This window comes from Penicillium argentinense, assembly GCF_028826775.1.
Source record: "Penicillium argentinense strain IBT 30761 chromosome Unknown utg000011l_segment0_segment0, whole genome shotgun sequence".
In the NCBI taxonomy this organism is placed as follows: Eukaryota; Fungi; Ascomycota; class Eurotiomycetes; order Eurotiales; family Aspergillaceae; genus Penicillium; species Penicillium argentinense.
In genome coordinates this window covers 2,588,583-2,601,414 of record NW_026622670.1, presented here as the reverse complement: position 1 = coordinate 2,601,414, position 12,832 = coordinate 2,588,583, and the positions used below count along the sequence as shown (strand labels likewise).

The 12,832-nt window shown below is 53.5% G+C and overlaps 4 protein-coding genes across 4 annotated transcripts; all 4 read right to left on the bottom strand.

The window, feature by feature from the left end:
• Window positions 1-99: 99 nt before the first annotated feature.
• On the bottom strand, window positions 100-1,694 carry N7532_011989 (putative UDP-galactose transporter; the record flags this gene model as incomplete). The annotated part of the gene is made up of 3 exons (XM_056624480.1): window positions 100-396; window positions 450-1,424; window positions 1,509-1,694. The coding sequence occupies 3 exons, from the start codon at window positions 1,692-1,694 to the stop codon at window positions 100-102; spliced, it is 1,458 nt and encodes a 485-aa protein (XP_056469468.1).
• Window positions 1,695-1,959: 265 nt separating this feature from the next.
• N7532_011988 (uncharacterized protein) lies at window positions 1,960-2,454 on the bottom strand (the record flags this gene model as incomplete). The annotated part of the gene is made up of 1 exon (XM_056624479.1): window positions 1,960-2,454. The coding sequence occupies one exon, from the start codon at window positions 2,452-2,454 to the stop codon at window positions 1,960-1,962; it is 495 nt and encodes a 164-aa protein (XP_056469467.1).
• Window positions 2,455-4,010: 1,556 nt separating this feature from the next.
• N7532_011987 (uncharacterized protein) lies at window positions 4,011-6,337 on the bottom strand (the record flags this gene model as incomplete). The annotated part of the gene is made up of 2 exons (XM_056624478.1): window positions 4,011-4,337; window positions 4,394-6,337. The coding sequence occupies 2 exons, from the start codon at window positions 6,335-6,337 to the stop codon at window positions 4,011-4,013; spliced, it is 2,271 nt and encodes a 756-aa protein (XP_056469466.1).
• A 3,084-nt stretch (window positions 6,338-9,421) lies between these two features.
• Window positions 9,422-10,986, bottom strand: N7532_011986 (uncharacterized protein; the record flags this gene model as incomplete). The annotated part of the gene is made up of 7 exons (XM_056624477.1): window positions 9,422-9,577; window positions 9,636-9,933; window positions 9,995-10,455; window positions 10,517-10,712; window positions 10,772-10,794; window positions 10,853-10,894; window positions 10,954-10,986. The coding sequence occupies 7 exons, from the start codon at window positions 10,984-10,986 to the stop codon at window positions 9,422-9,424; spliced, it is 1,209 nt and encodes a 402-aa protein (XP_056469465.1).
• Window positions 10,987-12,832: the final 1,846 nt, after the last annotated feature.

The window sequence follows — 12,832 nt, the reverse complement described above, 5'->3', positions numbered from 1 at the left end:
GCGCCATCACATCTATCAGTCATCCATTCGTATCACCATCGTATCACCATGAACATTGGGGTGTAGCAGGAAGGCATTGGAGCAGTAAAGTTATCGCAGTTACTGCTTCTCGAAGTAGCCACTTCCACTCACATTCCGACTGGAGCTCACTCGAGTATGGCTTGGGTTCGGAGAGGTGGGTCGGGAAGATGAAAGACCGTCCGACAGGAATGGGGTGCTGGGCAATTTGATGGAGAACTCGTTGGGGGAGTTCGAGACTGGCGCTCCGTTGTCCTCCCCACTATCCTTTTCGTATGTGTCAACGCGGATCGGCGGCCGACGAAGACCATTGGGACTATAGCTCGGGTTGCCATAGTAGTGGGTGGCGACCAAGACTGCGGCGGAACCAAGGAAGAACTTTATGGCGCAAGGTTAGTCAATTTCAACAAGGATAGTATCAGAGAACTTACGCTTGCAGTGAGCTCAAGGTCAAACATCCAGATGCTTCCGACGATGCTCAAAACTGTGCTCACTGTCGTGGCCAGCAGCTTGGGATCTCTCTGCGAAAAGCTAATGGAAAATGTGGCGAGGATCCCACCCAAGGCCTGGAGAATGATGGTGGACCAAACAGCCCAGTTGTAGCCCTGGAAAAAGCCATCGTTGGAGATGCTCTCGCCGTCGCGGAATACGACGCCAATGAACAGCGCGGGGAAAACTGAATAGATCGACAATTGGACATTGCGCACCCACATCGAGGTGTGGCTGGTGCTGTCCTTGAGGACCTTCTCGAAGTAAATTCCGCCGAGGCCTGACGCAAGCGACGCGCCAATTATAGCGATGAGGCCCAGAGCGGGGTTGAAGCGTGGATCAGCGGTCTGAATATCCTCTTCGATGCCCTCGTATGTCGCGGAACGCTTATGCAAGTTTCCAGCAATCCCCTTTGCCGCCTTCCATTCCTCGAGGGAGCGAGGGAAGTGGTGTGCCGCGCTCTCGTCCTGCAGAACCATCTGCTCCGCGCTCGCATCAGGGATCTGAACCAAGGCCACCCCCACCACGAGCAGCAAGAGCAAGCCCCATTTGCGAGGTGCAATACTCCGACGCAGGACCATCAGGCCGAATACCGCTGTGGTGAGGACTTGCAATTGGGACGCGACCTGGAAAGTTGCAGCCCGCATATTGGACAGGGCGATGTATTGTAGGGAGCTGGACAAGACGCCCAAGCCGGCAGGAATCGCGAGTTTCCAGCTATCACCCGAGAAGACGGCGCTGGTGAGGGAGAAGAACAGGGACGTAGCGGGCATGGACGGGGGTGCAGCCTCGGAGACAGCATAGAGGGCCATTGTGAGGGAGATGGCCAGCTTCACCATCTCGTTCAGGAAGACGGCCGTGGAAGTCAAGTAGCGCTTTCCACCGGCGGGGGGCATGACTCGGGAATAATGGGCGAGCTGTTATGATAGAACGAGCAACAATCAGTCATTTGCGCGGGTGCGTCATCCTCATCCACTCGGGAGGAACTCACCAAAACAAACCCCGTCGACTGCGCGGCAAGCTGTATGATGAAAGGGCATGTCAGCGACTATCTCAGGAACTGGAATGAGACGTGATGCGATGAGATTCGCATTATCCTCATTGTGGGAAATGCCTACCAGAAGCCACGGAACATTTTTGGTTGCATCTCGCAGCCACGAGGGCTGGCGTTGTGTGCGGTCCCCCATCGTGGCTTGGGGCTGAGAGGGGTGTATTCTCCGCGAACACGAAAGTCGCACGATCGAGACGACAATGCGAAGGTGCTCTTGTAAGAGGACGTTGGGTCGGGGTCACAGTGGAGCAGTGGTCGAGAGGAGGAGAATTGAGGTAGGGACGACAGGGACCGGGGGGTGAAGCAGCGTTGCAGTTAGACTTTGGTAAGTGCCCTCAGCTAAAGCAGGGGACTTGAGCGATCTGCCGCCTAGGGCCCGTCGTCAGGGCTGCGGGCGACGATCACGGCGGAGCTCCGCGGGTCGGTGGTAGGGAGAAGGGAAGGTGGAGCAGAGAGTCGATGGAATGGATGTGAGCAACAAGCGAAGAACGAAGGGCGACACTGGAGACAAAGCCCACGTCGAGGTGAATCCGGGGTATACACGAAATAAAGCGGTGTGGATCATTTGGCTCGGCCCAGACCGGTTCCAATCTTCCCAACTTCCTCTTGGGCAGCGGGCCGTCCAGGTACCCGGCCGTACCCAGCAAGTACTGGCAAGTACGGCTGACGTTCGAGAGATACCTGAGGGTACAGAGCAATGCAGACTGCATCTTCTGGACGCGGAAGCCGGCTTGGCCTCCAGCGTGCAACATCCGGCCACCGTGTCTATCGGGTCTGACGTCAATGCCATGCAGGGCGACTCCTTCAGGCATGCAAAACGCCATGAGATGAGGCAAGCGCAATCCACCCCCCACGATGCGGCAGGTCGCATTGCGCGTCCATCCAGTCGGCGCCATCCCGACCAGTCACCCATTGCGATGGTACTTTTATGCACGTCAGCCACGATGTGAGGGTTGCCCGGCACCGCCTTTTGGTTCTCGGCCATGAAGTACTAGTCACTGTACTACGTGAAACTCCCTACGTGAGCTAGTGGGCTCACAGCGGCACGCCGCAGATCAGCGCAATTGCACCGCACTTGGAAATTGGTGGCCGCAAGAAGAACAATTGATCATTAGCTCGAGTTAGAACGATCCGAAATTTGATCTGACAAGTGGAAACTCCAGGGCCGCCAAGGCACCGTGCTATCTCCCATTCCCAACATGGTATACCCGTAGACCACAAACAATAATGGGTCGGGTCTCTCAGAAAGTTCCTTCCCATGTCTGCGCTATGAGTCGGATCCTCCTGCGTATCGAAGGATGTTTTGCGATTATAATGGGACGTCTTGGCAGCCGTATCGGGAGAAAGCCAATCTTCAATTTTCTATCATCAGTGGGGATAATCCTTCTCGGACAACACCGCCGGTCATGGGGCTCCCAAAGAGTCCGCAAGGCACGCCATCTTGTATAAGGATGCAGCTTCAGACAACACGAGCACTGTTTCCACTGGGCATTCTGCAGTCGACTGCATAGATCCCAGGTGAGATATTCTCGAAAATACGGTCTGATCGACAGCACACCTGAGAGCGGGATCCGGTACGGTACGAGGAATAGGAGGAAGCAGGCGAAGAGATACTTGCAGCTCAGCGCCAAACAGATTGCGTCGGAGGGGAGCATTCGAATGAAAATCATCCCCACTATTTCCGGCGGGACTTTTTCGAATGGCTGGAAACCCGGGGCAGATGGCATCTGGGTTGGTGGGGGAGTGGCCTTGGGCCGATATCGTTGGAAAATGGCCATAGTCATAGTGTGGCTTGTTTCAGGCTCTGTGCAGATCACCGACACAGCGAAGAATTATCTCGAGAAGAGGGATGAGGGGCCGGATATCAGTTCGTAGTAGAAACTCGGATGTTTGAAGTGGTAGACAGCCGGTCGCGGAAGCCATACCATGGTTGAAAGCATTGCAGGAAATTTAATGAGCGATTATCGAGCTCTACGGAGACTCTTTACGATTTGAAACGTCATCCACCGCATCTCTCGGCCAACCATGTTTCTACTTCGAATTCTACGGTTCGACGATACAAGTTTCCAGGAATGAACCAAACCAAGGCAAATATATATATGCGCAAAGAATTTGTTTGTAGATTCAGTGTTTCTCTGTCGCCATAGTCTTTCGATGGCCGGCAAAACATATCAATATCAATATTAGACATAACAGACAGGTTTCATCAGATGATGTGAGAAGAAGAGAGAGAAGTGAAGTTTCTATTTACAAAGAGGGATGAGATAGAGGAAGGTAAAAGCAACGCTGAGGTAATGCGAGAAAGGAAAATGCAAATGTTGTAGTAGTCGGGATATTTTTATCCAACATAACAGAATAGGTGACAATGATTATACATCGATGTGAAAGGTATTGGGAAGATAGGAAAGTTGTAGAGAATGTGGTCATGCATGTCGACGGCTGCTACATCGGATTAGTGCACAGCGGCGACGTTGGTTCGGTCATTATTCCAGTCAAAGTCAAAGGACCAAAGTGGAAGATCATGCTTGCTTTGCGGGTCGCCATTGTCGTTCAGCATGATGGCTTCACTGCTATCGGTGCGACGACGGCTATGCCGCTTTTGTTCGTCCGGGATGGCCGGCGGAGGCCCACGAGGCGGTGGCTTGGGAGACGGAAGGGGCGAGAAGCGGTGAATTGGGAGAGTCGGAGTCAGAGGGGAAGCACCGCTGGTGGCGGGAGACGGAAGGCTTTCAGAATAGGCCATACTGAAGCGGGGCGAGACAATCGAGTTACCGGTTTTCTGCTCAGTATCAGAACTCGAACTCTGCGAGGGCGATCCATCCATTTGAGTAGCACCTTGTTCGGGTCGGGCTGGAAAAGGGGGAAGGCCGCACTGAGACGCAGGAACGAGGTATCCGACATGCAGAAAGAATCGCGCGATGGACCCGAGATCGTCGAGTTACGGTCGACCTCGGAGGCACCGTTGGTGGAGGCACCGTTGGCATTATACTGAAACAGACTCGGTGTGGCCTTGCCCTTTCGCTGCCGCATTGCCTCCAAAAGATCCTGTTCCTGCCGAGTAACTGCAATCACTCGGCTTCTCCGGTTCATCTCCTTCAGCTCGCGTGGGGTGCGTAGTCGCTGCTGAGGAAACTTGTCCAGGATATCCTGCTGGGGAAGAGCAGGGGCACCGCTCGACCTCCGGGATTGGGCACTCTTCACAGTAGCGTTGCCACTAGTCGAGGTAGATGCGTGTCTACTACGATTCTTCTGGCTCGGCTGACTCGGTTGGTCTGGCCGGTTCGACTGTTTCTGAGTGATTTTATGAGACCCGTGGCTGCTGGTGGACGGTGCCCGGTCGACCCTCTTCAGCATTTGGGCCGTAGCAGCCTGGGCGGTGGATGCAGTATAGATCTCGGCGTCAAATTCACCATAGGTTGCATCACTATCCCTGAAGGGCTTCTTGTTGTTGGGACGTAGCTCTGTCGGCGTCTCTTGATCTTCCTCTGCCTCATCCTCGGATGAGGAAGAAAGGCATAGAACACTAGAATTCTGCAGGTCCTTGTTTTTCAGAGTACTCTTGCTGCTCTTCTTGGTCATAGAGCTCTTCACGCTTCGCGAATTACTCTCTGCCGCAGAACTGGTCTTTCGAGGGCGAGCTGGTTCCGGTTGTGAGGGGGCCAAGTACGAATCCTTACGTCGGTTGCTGGAAGGGCTGTGGCCACATCTCGCGTTCGTGCCTGTATCGGCATTTCGTTGGTCTGTTCGGAGCTGCTCTCGGCTGGCCGTATAGACGCTGGAGCGACTAAATAGTGACCGCCGGCCAGCGTATCTGTCCAGCGCGAGATCGATCTCGCTGGTTCCCACCGTGCGCTCAAGCGGATGATCATACCATTCGTCATTCTTGGATTCAGGAATCGACAAGAGATCTGAACGGTCCCTCTCAGGGCGGTCGGCCGGTTGCTTGGGTGCTTCATTTTGAATGATTGAAGTACGAGGGGGTAGGGGTTCACCGAACCGCCTTGCAGCCGGATTGCTTCCAATTCGATCAATCTTGTTCGATGGCCAATCCGATGCCACAGTAGAGACCGGGGATGGGGAATCGGTCACGCGCTGAGGCGATAAGAGATGAGGATTAGGGGTGGGATGGCGAGGCTTCGGGAAAAGAATGGATAGGTCGATACGTGGGGGGCGGAGTTTTCGTTTTGACTCTTTTGGTGCACTGCGAGGCGGGGGTTGTTGGAAAGTCACTTGAGGCTCTGCCTGCCACTCATTGCGCACTCTCGGCTGAAGGCCCTTGGGAGTCGTAGGGGTCGATTTAGAAGTCTTGGTTTCTTTCTCCTTGGAGCTGAAGTAAGAAAAGAGTGTGGACGAGGAGCCGGACGCATGGATTTTCTTCGAGGGTTTGGGCAGCGGCGGTGCCGGATCTTGAGACCGGTAGTCCTGGCCCAGCAGAGGCGACGAAGCACGTACGCGAAGGTTTTGTGGAGGAACTTGGATGGTATCCTCAGATTTGGGAAATGCCGCAAAGCTGGTGTGTTGCTGTCTCGACCTCGAGCTGCTGTCGGGCGTTCGCAAGCTCTGCCGGCGAGATTTGGGCTTCTGCTTCTGTTGCGCCCCGTCCCACCCACCTTGGGCATTGGGCAAGAGCAAGTCTGTCCCTAGGATGCGCTGCGCCTTAGAGCTTTTACGCTCGACAAAACTCGCGTCCTCCTGGCTCTCCATTGCTCCGGGTCGTAGAAGATTTCGGCTCGAGGTTCGAAGCGGAACATGCACGGGGGAACGGTCCCGGTGCGCCATGTGAGGAATGCGGAGAGCGAAAGTCAATTAATTGGTCGTCACGAAACTGCGATCATGCAAGACAATTTAAATCCCGCCAGTGCGTGGTGGAAAAAATAATAGTGATTGCTGACACCGCCTTGAAAACTTGAAGCTTCGCGGATTCACCGTTCCTAAAGTATTATCTGCCGTGTCGCTCTCGGCGGGAATGGAATCTACTCCACAAAACAAGACGGTCAGCAATTCCGGTCTCAGGTACCGCTCCAATCCGGCCCAAGACAAGGCGGTGCTCGCGGGGACCTCCACCGCAACGTACCGTGGATGACGAATAGAAAGGAAAATATCCCGTCGTTGAACGACGAGCGGGCCGAAGGAACGAAGGAAGAAGTTAGGGAGGTGATACGGGGTGAAGGGAAAGACTGGCCGTAGTCACGCTGGACTGGGGCCAGTTCTTTTTTGTACGAGGAGCGAGCGAAAGGATCGGGGTTGGGCCATGATCGATTGGCTCCCCATTTCTTGTTCACACATCGGCACGCTTAATAGGGGCGACCCACCGCTGTCTTTTCTGGAGCCTGCATGGGCCAGGGGGTAATTGGAATCCTCGTGGGCTGTCATAGGCTAGGGCCACGAGCAGCCATCCTCGCACGGGTGTGTTTCATTTAATTCGGTGGAGTGCGACAAGGCCGATGGGGCCTGCCATTGGGACATCCAGACAGGGTTGTGGATAGTGGCAAAGTAGTGATTTCCTGCCATGGGCCCTCTTACCCCGTCGTGGATGAGCATTGAATCGCGCGCCCGGCTTGGATCGACGGCTCAGCTACTGGGGATAGCGGCCCTCTCGCATGGACCAGAAGAGTAGGTATCGACAGGCACCCACTCCGATTCACATGAGGTCCAGTCAAGAGTGCAACTCCGGTTCCTGGCGCACGGAGTCCCATGGAAATGTATCTGTGGGCGGGAGACGCGCGGGTGGGGTCAATTCGTCCTATACCACTAGGTGGGTGGTGGTGATGATATGACGGAGATGGAGATGATGGTGGGCGGAGAACAGCATCCTCCGTGAGTGACGCCTCGTGAGCCCCTTGCCAGCACGACTGCCGGCAACCTTATTGGCACGTGAATCCTGGGCACGAGTTTCCAAATATGCTCCCTCCTAAGCTACGGACTACAGCAACTAGCAGCAGGTGCATCCGCCGTGATTTCCAAGTCTAGATCAAGCATGCCCTGCATCCTGCAGCCGCCGTGATGGATTTCCTGGTACGCCGTGCCTCCAGCAGACCCTATTCAATCCTCCGCAAGCCACTATTAGGCGCCTCTTCAGATCTGATCTCCGCCATTGCACACTGGTGACGCCTCTGAGCTCCACCCGAGCTTCTGGCGCCACCCCTTTTCCGCCGGTCTGTATTTAGAACTGGCCTGTTGAAACTAAGGTGGATTCCAGTCATGGAGTCCAATTCCCACGGTGCGGAACGATGGAGCCTCTCCCGCTACAACGGCTGCCTCATTCGTCTGTGAAGACCTTGTTGCTTTGCAGACGATCGACAACCTCGATCGTTCATCGACCCAGCCGGCCGGCGCGCGAGCTCCGAATCGCGAGTGCAACCGCCCTCCTCCACTAACAAGGCCGCCGTGACAAATAGTCGGGCGTCGTGTCCCAGCCCGCCCAGCTTCCCTCGAGGCGTGACGAACAGGCAAGGATCGCCCTTCCGAACGTGTACGTCCGATGCCACGCGCAGTCCGCCATGGTTTCCATGGCAGGCCTTGTTCGAAACTCAAATCCGACTCGAGAGGCGCAGCCCACCCCCGTCAGGCGCGTTGGATGGCTGAAACATCGCCTACCCGTGGAACTGGACCCCTCTCCTTGACAGGTTGACGTGCCTTAGCCTGCGAAGTTGTCTCGGCGCAATTGAATGCTGACGATGGGGACTGCGGATCTCACGATCTCCCGCAAGAAACCTGCAGGATGGCGAGGGACACAGATGGGGGAACTGGTGCTTGGACACGACAAATCACTACTGCCATGGACAGGGACTGTTTTCCTCATCGGCCTTAGCCTGTACCAACGTGGCCCGAGCAAATCGACGAGATCGAGGAGATTATCGCATCTTGCCGGGCAGCTCCGTTCACTTCCGCTCTCAACTTTCTGTGCCGTCTCTGCCACGACCCACTCGGTGACGGAGCAAGGTGCGGTGGCACTCCGGGGCAAGAATTTCTCCCACGATCGGGGGAGTTCCCCGTCCACAAAGTCGTCATTGGTCGCGGCTAGATCAGACTAATCTCCCCTGCATCATGTTCGCACCATCCCTCTTTTGTCTTAGTGTCGGCCGATGTATTTTAAATCACCATAGCGGAACTCTAGCGAAGAAAAGGGGTTGAGAACGACCAGCCCAAAAATCAGCGGAAAACACATTCTCAGGTGTTGTTGTTCTCTGGCGATACCGGACCTTGGGGACTGAACGTTTTAGGCATGACAGCGATTGCCGACACTCCAACACTATTGAACCCAAACAGACGGTTTGACAGGTGAAGGGAGTTCATTATTGTCCTCTCACCCAATGGTGGATGAGGCTAGCGCCAAATGGTCCTCAATAGTCTCCCCAGCTGGTCGGGCTCCTGGTGCAACAATAGACTGAGTGTGCACCCATGGTTCTGCTCTCGTTGGACTGCTGATGGTTTTGTCATTGTGGATTCATTTCCCGTGGGGTCTCCGTAAATCATTGAATCCTAACTATCCAGATAGGCTGCTGGATACAGCTTGGCCTTCTTCAAGCGGCCCAACTTTGGGAATCCGGATCCACACCTGCAAATCATTAGGTCTCAAAAACGGTCTCTTCTAGAAGGTAAACCAGGCTGTCGGAGTACGCGGGTGCCCTGCAGGTGTACGAATACATACGCGCTTATTTACATCTGAAAAAGAAAGCATACAGAAAAGAGGGGCTGAGAAGAATGTGTTCTGTTTTCCATTGAGGTATAGAGGATAGTAGAGCCTCTGGGAAGGCAATAGAAATCGTTGATGGCAATCTCCAGCCCCAGCAGTAGTCAAATTAAAAGGGTAGTCGTAGGATAAAAAACTGATGTTAGAATCTCGGTCCTTGCAAATATCCCTCATGCGTCAAATGGTAGTCTTCTCGCTTTTGAGCTCGTGATGACATTGTGACGCTCGCGGATGTTGCCCTCGTGGTACCTCTCAGTCGATTGCGATTTTGACTTTCGTTTGTTGCCATTGGAAATCGCTCGATTTGCGAAGTCAGGAGCTTGTTCCTGTTTATTCATCAGATAAGCAAATCATGCACTTCCAGGCCCGCCTAGCTAGGCTTACGATTGCTTCCATTGCATCTTCCTGGATGTTCCCTACTCGATCGGGACTCTTCATGTCTTTGGCCTGGCTTATTGGGTCGATGAGTCGATTATCCTGCATGTGCGTAAGAGAGTCGCCATTTGCACCTTCACCCACAAGGTCCTCATTGTGCTTTGTGTGTTCTTGGGACGAATGGTTCATAACCATTCGGAAATTCTCCGAATTAACCTCTGCAGGTTTTACAGATGGCTGTGTATTGATCGAGGAAACAGATGCGCTCCGTGTCAGCTGGTGGGTGTAGGTCACTTTCAGAGAGGCTCTAAAAAGGCATCAGTTAGTGTAGATTCCTGGGGAGCAGGAGGCGCATGCGATCTACTGACGAATGAAGACCAGTACCGATGCCACCGCAGCAAATAGTCCGCTTGCCCAACTTCTCCTCGCTGATGGCTTTGAGCAGGACATTATCAGCGTCTGTAAAATCCGGGACTTGATACTCTTTCGGACAGTTTTCGGTATAAGTCAAGAAAACTCCGAGAGCTCGGACACTGGGCAGCTTGGTAAACGAGGCCGTGAGGGGTGTGAGTAAGCGGTTTATATGCCGAATACCTTTTCTGACATTCACTGAAAAGGCGACTGGAGCGACTGAGTTTTCTGCATTGTCTTGGACATGGTCATTGGGATCAACGTGCTTGCCCTTATCCATCTTACGTTGAGCATTGTCATACGCAAACGAAATGATGTAGGACTCAAGAACCTCAAGAGGCTGCTCTCGGTCCTCGATAATGGAAAATTGTGCGGCGTGAAGGTGGCGTCGCATCAGTGCTTCGAATATGCTTCCTTCCTGTGGCGGTCGTCCTATCATCAGCACGGGTATGATTGTTTGGGTTGAGGAGATGGCATACCAGCAGATCAAGTACATGATCTGTTTTGGAATCTTTTCCCCTCTCCATCACTGTTACTTTGAATGTAGAGTCATCGTTTTTACTCCCGTCGTCACTAATGAAGTCTTTATATGTGTGGACGTGGGAGATCTCGGGGACAGAAAGCTTTGGAATCGAAAGACCTCGTTCGCCGAAGACGATCCATGGCAAGAGGTTCCTATGGAGCCTATCAGCGCCGTGTATGAATCTGGAGAACGCTAGCAGGAAGAATCTCACCGCTTGAAAAGGATCCCTGCGAGCTAGTCTTCCCGTGTTAGAGTCATTGTCGCCGTCAGGCTGGCTGGTTGAAATACTGACCGTAATGTGCAGAACAATTTTCATGAGTTCGAGACTCTGGACCTACAACTTAGTCAATGTCTTTTTCACTGCTCTCAGTCTGCTCGCCAACCTGGCTTTACCATTTTCTGGTGGCCGTCGAGCATCGTCTCCATTGTCGGGGCTCGAGCGTGCAGACTGTTTCTCGTGGTTGATTTCATTGGTGCGAGGATAGATAACACTCATCTGGGAACAATCAGCAATGACTTCGGGGGTGAAAGACTGATCTCGAGTGTTGTCGGACCAAAGGCTTGAATTTTGTGGGAAGGCGGCGTCAGCGGTCAGCTTGCTTGAAGGTTGTACTCAGCCAACCCCATTACATCCGTTCCAAGGTCAAGGCGCCATTGGTGCCTCGACCACCGCGACAGCAACGGCGGTTTTGAATGAGTGCTAGTGGTCCTCTCTATCTTTTCTTCTTTTTTTTTTTTTGTTCTGTCTTCTTCGCATTTGATCCTGATGATCTATATCAAGCCCTCTTGTGGAAACCAAAACACCAATTCCGGTCAGTCAGCTCGACACGGGCATTGTTAAACGAAGATTCGTGGTACGTCCCAGCAGAAGTAATTGATTTGAGCCTGTGCAATAAAAGGTTTCCGGAAACGTGACACTAGGTGAAGAACAACCACATCACCCGACTGCTCGAAGCCACATGTCAAAGTTCCTGTGCTTATTCAGTTGACTGCCTGAGATATACATCAGAGCCAAGGAGGGTTTTCTATGGTGGAGAAAAATGATTATCAAACGAAAATACATCACAGGCATCAAATTATTACAGCAGTATTTGTCGGTATAATTGGACGTACAGTATAGCTCACGATGGAGGGCAGAGAGACGCAGGGATGGGGCGACGGGCTTGGGTACCTGCAGATGACGTAGATGGGGCAGACCCCGAGTCCAAGGGGTGTAACAACCACTCCTACGTGTAGGGTAAGCAGCATCCCTTGAGCCCAACCTGGGGCACTATCGGTATACCTGGACATACTCCTCGCCTCGACGCGACGCATCCCTTATAAACAATGTGCCTAGCAACGAGAGCCGTGGTTGCTGTGGCCGATGCTGTATTCGTATTAAATGTCATCGATGCCTCAGATCAGGTTGAATTAAAAACGGAGCAAGGTGGTTGTCGAGTTAATCTCGATCGTGATGCCGCCAAGTGATAACTCTATCGCCGTATCTACCAGCTTTCATATACGTACATCCTGCTGCCATACTGTGTTACTGTAGATGGTCGGCCTGAGGCAAGGACCCACGCCACGTGACTGGTGGCGATGGCGTCTGGGCCCCGGCACTCTCCACATCGCGCAAACTGGTTTAGATGGATACAGGTCGCCATGACCGGCGAAGGCGTTGCCGGCGACTGGATTCCCTGCAGCGCACAGGGAAGAGAAGCGTCACAAAACCGGATAGCCTCAGGCCCACCACTCCGGGCCACCAGCGTCAGGGAAAAGAACTGAGAGGGCCGGACTTGGGCGACCGCAAGCTCGAGGGGGCAACATCGGCGAATTCCCTGTCGCAGCAGCACAGAAACCGGTGTCGCGAGCGACCGGACTATCTTGGACGCAACGAAGTGAAATTCATAGACGCATCGACTCACCTGTCAGTACTAGTATATAGTATAGTATATGTAGTGTACTATCGTGTCTCGACTAAACAAAGAGGCAAGTTGAAAGAAGCGAGTGGCACGTTCATGACATCGTCCAATCCGGGACTCGGATTAATTGTTGTTCTCCGCCCCATCGCCCTTGTCAGCCGCCACTGTTTCTTCTCTCCTTCCTTTATCCTTGCGTCTGCACATCCCGCCATGTTCTGATCTTCTTTTTTCCCTCTCCTCACACTTCGTCCCCTTCGATGGTTGAGCAGGCGTACCGTGCTGACGGTCCTTGCTAGCAAGATCGTGGAGGCCAGTTCCAAGGTTCCGGCACGAAACTCTTCTTCCCCCCCCCCACTTCGTGAAGCTCAGTG